General features: G+C 41.1%; 1 protein-coding gene across 1 annotated transcript in view; it reads right to left on the reverse strand.

Annotated features, from left to right (window-relative positions):
- Positions 1-2,496: 2,496 nt before the first annotated feature.
- Positions 2,497-4,862, reverse strand: part of LOC125041209 (mucin-2-like) — a 17,667-nt gene continuing 15,301 nt past the window's right edge. Inside the window, exons 8-9 of the mRNA XM_047636048.1 lie at positions 4,434-4,862; positions 2,497-4,398 (exon numbers count right to left, since the gene is read on the reverse strand). The exon at positions 4,434-4,862 is cut by the window's right edge and continues 1,079 nt beyond it. Coding sequence (XP_047492004.1) covers positions 2,794-4,398; positions 4,434-4,862 — 2,034 coding nt within the window. The 3' untranslated portion in view covers positions 2,497-2,793. The remainder of the gene's footprint in view (positions 4,399-4,433) is intronic.

Below are 4,862 nucleotides of genomic sequence, written 5' to 3' on the forward strand. Positions count from 1 at the left end.
CCAATACCGTTCCTCTACACTGATGGTACCAATTCCACCTCCGGTGCCGGTTTCGCAGTAACCTTCCCAACTTGCACTTTCAAGTACCCCCTTCCTTACTACAGAACTGAATGCACTCCTTTTTGGTTTAAAATAAGTATACTTCCTTCTTTCTCTTTCACTATTTACTGACTCCCATAACTCATTAACTCTCATAAAGTTTATGCACTCAACCAATCACCTTGTCTGTAAGATCCAGAACTGGTGGTTCTACCTGTCCACACGCCATAAATCTATCAAATTTTGTTGGGTGCCCACCCATATTGGAATTCCCGGCAATAAACAGGTAGATACTTTAGCACGTTATGCCGCTATGTCAACATCAAACCAATCATGTTTCTCACATATTCCAGCCATGGATCATTGACCCCACTTCAAGACCTTCTTGTATACCAAATGGCAATCTTTCTTGTCAAGTCTCTGCACCGATAAATTACATACTCTAAAACTATCAATCTCCTCCTAGTCAGCTCCGTTTCATCGGAACAGACGTTGGGAGACGGCTCTCACCTGCTTACGTATTGGCCACACCCGTCTAACACACTCCTATCTGATGTCACGTTCTGATCCACCCCTCTGTTCCCTATGTAAAGTCCCTCTTTCAGTTCCACACATTCTGATGTCCTGTCCACGCTTTGATGCAGCCTGTACCGCTGCTTTCCCCCACCTATCCTCCCTTCACCGACCTCCCAACCTATCAGACACTTACACTTTCTGCTTTGACAACCTGTTGTCTTTCCTCAGACACATGCATATTACTCACTTGATCTAATCCCTCTTAACTAACCTTACCTTAACCCATTCACTAATTAACTCCTTCACCCATCTTTAACTTTTGCAGTATTGATCTATATAGTTGACGTATAACAACTAACTACTAACTCAACTGCCCTATAGTGCTACATGACCTTAGATGTCTAGCACATTTATTTTGCTTTTAACCATTAACTATCTCTGAAGCTCTCCGATGATGTTAAGAATTTCAGTATGTGTTATGAAGATGCAAATACTTGACATCAAAGAATAGTTTTTTTTGAATCAGCTCTATCACTGCCAAACATTATTTTGTTTGTTTCTTTTTGAAAGAACATAATCATTATTCTTTTCTCTGTAATGATTTATTTACAAATATGTTTAGATTGCAGGTATAAAATCACATATATTTCATATTGAAGGAGTTTAACAAATGAATAACAATGTACGTCATGAGATTTTGCAAGCTTTTTTCCCAAAATTTTCTCGTACGGCTCGGTGTGCTGACAAATTATTAGCTTATTGCTATTTTATACACAGACCATGCAAAATAATGACACTCAGGCAACAATATCTTATTATTATTCATACCCAAAAATAATATCCTAAAATATATTTTTTTTTCTTTAGATTTTTTTTTCAATAAAAATATCGACTATAGAAAAATGTGTCTACAATAAAATGTGGCTATAAATAAAAAAATAAATGAGAATTAAAAAAAAAAAAAAAAAATAAGTAAAACATGAATAAAAAATGTATACAAGGCAAATCCTTAAGAGATGCATTCTCTTTATATTATATAAGATATCGATTATTTACGTTTTCGTGTGTACTTTGGAAATCTTAATTGATCAAATATTAACATATATTTGGTATTTGAGAAGACTGTAGACTATTTCCTGTTATAACGGATTATGGAGGATCTCGTTACAGCAATACCGAAATTCGTAAGGAATACTTGGTCGCTCCTGTAAATTTATGCAAAACCTGGTTTCATAGTGGTAGTCATAGTAAGTGCTTAAAACACTAACATAACTCATATATAATGACATTACTAAAATAATATTGTCTTTTTTAGGATTTACAAGAAAAGGCTATGAAAATGATATAAGTTCAAGATTTTATGGTAGGTTACACACACATTTGCAGTTAACATAACAGTAAGTGATGCTGAATCGTAAAAATCAAAACGTATACAGGACTCAAACAAACTGCTTTCTATACTCTATACTTTCTATACTTGCCATTTCCCGTGAGAATAAGACAAAGTGATGTTGAAGGCAGCAAATTTTAATTAATGGCATTACTATAAGTTATGAAAATACAACACGTGTAACGCGAACTGAAGTAGCCTAGAGTGAAGCTGATGAGCTTTAAATTAGTATCTCCAGTATAAGTTTCGCATATTGAACATCACGCCTGGAAATCTCATGGATATATATATATATATATATATATATATATATATATATATATGTATATATATATGTGTGTGTGTGTGTGTATTCAGAAGTATATTCATGGATACACACGTACATTTCTGGTTATTCTGCCAGTGTAGATGCCCCTTAAAGTCATGCTACTAATTAATACCGTATTTAATGTTTGTTGCTTATGACTTCCCAGACGTATCTCTCCTTCAAAGGTTAAGTAGTAAGATGTTCATCATAAGCATTTTAATAGATTAGCATAAAAAAATCGCAATATAATTTCATATTTTTATTTCATGTCAGATGCAAGTCTGATCTGCAGCAAACACAGTAGTTCTTCGGCTTTGACGTTACATTTGATCTTGTCTTGACAAGTTAGTGGGATCACAATGTGTTGACAAAAATAAGCTCAGTAATTACGTGGCATTAAAAAAAAAAAGAATAAGTAATTATTAAGTAATCATAATGAATGCCAGCATATCATTTCGTGAATATCGTAGTATTCAGTCTGATTTACGCAAACATACAATATATGTATATATATACATATATTGTCGCTATATTTTATCCTTTAAGGTGCCAGTGTGGGCAGGGTAAGTGTACTTTCAGCTAATGGATTCAGCTGTTCAACCTCCTCTCGGATAGCTATGCGGACGTTTCTGATCCTGTCCAGCAGCTGCTGTGTGTTGCCTCGAGCTTGCGGCAGAATCGCTTTGGTTCCGACCGTGAGCCTCTTCCCCGTCTGCGCAATCAGATCGATCAGGTCGTCGAAGTCGGCGATGAAGCTGGTGACGCTGACGGTGCCGTCGTCTATCAGTGGGGCGTTTTCGTCGTTGACAGGGGCTTCGAGGTCGCTGAGAAGCTGGATGAACCTGGTGAGCAAGTCTTCGGCGTCGATTCGGTCCTGAGACGGTGTGGTGCTGGGGCCGGAGGCTGTGGAGCCGGTGGTAGCAGAGCCGCTTGTGGTTGATTCAGATGTGGAGCCCGTGGTTGTAGAATCTGCTGTAGTTGCATCACCTGTGGTGGCATCAGTTGTGGTGGCATCGGTTGTGGTGACATCAGTTGTAGTGGCATCGATTGTGGTGGCATCATTTGTAGTTGCATCAGTTGTAGTGGCATCGGTTGTGGTGACATCCGTTGTAGTGGCATCGGTTGTGGTGACATCATTTGTAGTTGCATCAGTTGTAGTGGCATCGGTTGTGGTGACATCCGTTGTAGTGGCATCGGTTGTGGTGACATCATTTGTAGTTGCATCAGTTGTGGTTGCATCAGTTGTAGTGACATCAGTTGTGGTGACATCATTTGTAGTTACATCAGTTGTAGTGGCATCAGCCGTAGTGACATCTGTTGTGGTGACATCAGTCGTAGTGACATCAGTTGTGGTGACATCAGTTGTAGTGACATCAGTAGTAGTGGCATCATTTGTAGTTACATCAGTTGTAGTGGCATCAGCCGTAGTGACATCTGTTGTGGTGACATCAGTCGCAGTGACATCTGTTATGGTGACATCAGTTGTAGTGGCATCATTTGTAGTTACATCAGTAGTAGTGGCATCAGCCGTAGTGACATCTGTTGTGGTGACATCAGTTGTAGTGACATCTGTTGTGGTGACATCAGTTGTAGTGGCATCAGTTGTGGTGGCATCAGTTGTAGTGGCATCAGTTGTGGTGGCATCAGTTGTAGTGGCATCAGTTGTAGTGGCATCAGTTGTAGTGGCATCAGTTGTAGTGGCATCAGTTGTGGTGGCATCAGTTGTAGTGGCATCAGTTGTAGTGGCATCAGCCGTAGTGACATCTGTTGTGGTGACATCAGTTGTAGTGGCATCATTTGTAGTTACATCAGTAGTAGTGCCATCAGCCGTAGTGACATCAGTTGTCGTGACATCAGTCGTAGTGGCATCAGTTGTGGTGGTATCAGTTGTCGTGGCATCAGTTGTGGTGGCATCAGTTGTGGTGGCATCAGTTGTGGTGGCATCAGTTGTGGTGGCATCAGTTGTGGTGACATCAGTTGTGGTGGCATCAGTTGTAGTGGCATCAGTTGTAGTGGCATCAGTTGTAGTGGCATCAGTTGTGGTGACATCAGTTGTGGTGACATCAGTTGTGGTGGCATCAGTTGTGGTAACATCAGTTGTGGTGGCATCAGTTGTGGTGGCATCAGTTGTAGTGGCATCAGTTGTGTGGCATCAGTTGTGGTGGCATCAGTTGTGGTGGCATCAGTTGTGGTGGCATCAGTTGTGGTGGCATCAGTTGTGGTGGCATCAGTTGTGGTGACATCAGTTGTGGTGGCATCAGTTGTGGTGGCATCAGTTGTGGTGGCATCAGTTGTAGTGGCATCAGTTGTGGTGGCATCAGTTGTGGTGGCATCAGTTGTGGTGGCATCGGTTGTGGTGGCATCGGTTGTGGTGGCATCGGTTGTGGTGGCATCGGTTGTGGTGGCATCGGTTGTGGTGGCATCGGTTGTGGTGGCATCGGTTGTGGTGGCGTCGGTTGTGGTGGCATCGGTTGTGGTGGCATCAGTTGTGGTGGCATCAGTTGTGGTGGCATCAGTTGTGGTGGCATCAGTTGTGGTGACATCAGTTGTAGTGGCATCAGTTGTAGTGGCATCAGTTGTGGTGACATCAGTTGTGGTGACATCAGTTGT

Source organism: Penaeus chinensis, chromosome 30 (assembly GCF_019202785.1).
Source record: "Penaeus chinensis breed Huanghai No. 1 chromosome 30, ASM1920278v2, whole genome shotgun sequence".
Lineage (NCBI taxonomy): Eukaryota > Metazoa > Arthropoda > Malacostraca > Decapoda > Penaeidae > Penaeus > Penaeus chinensis.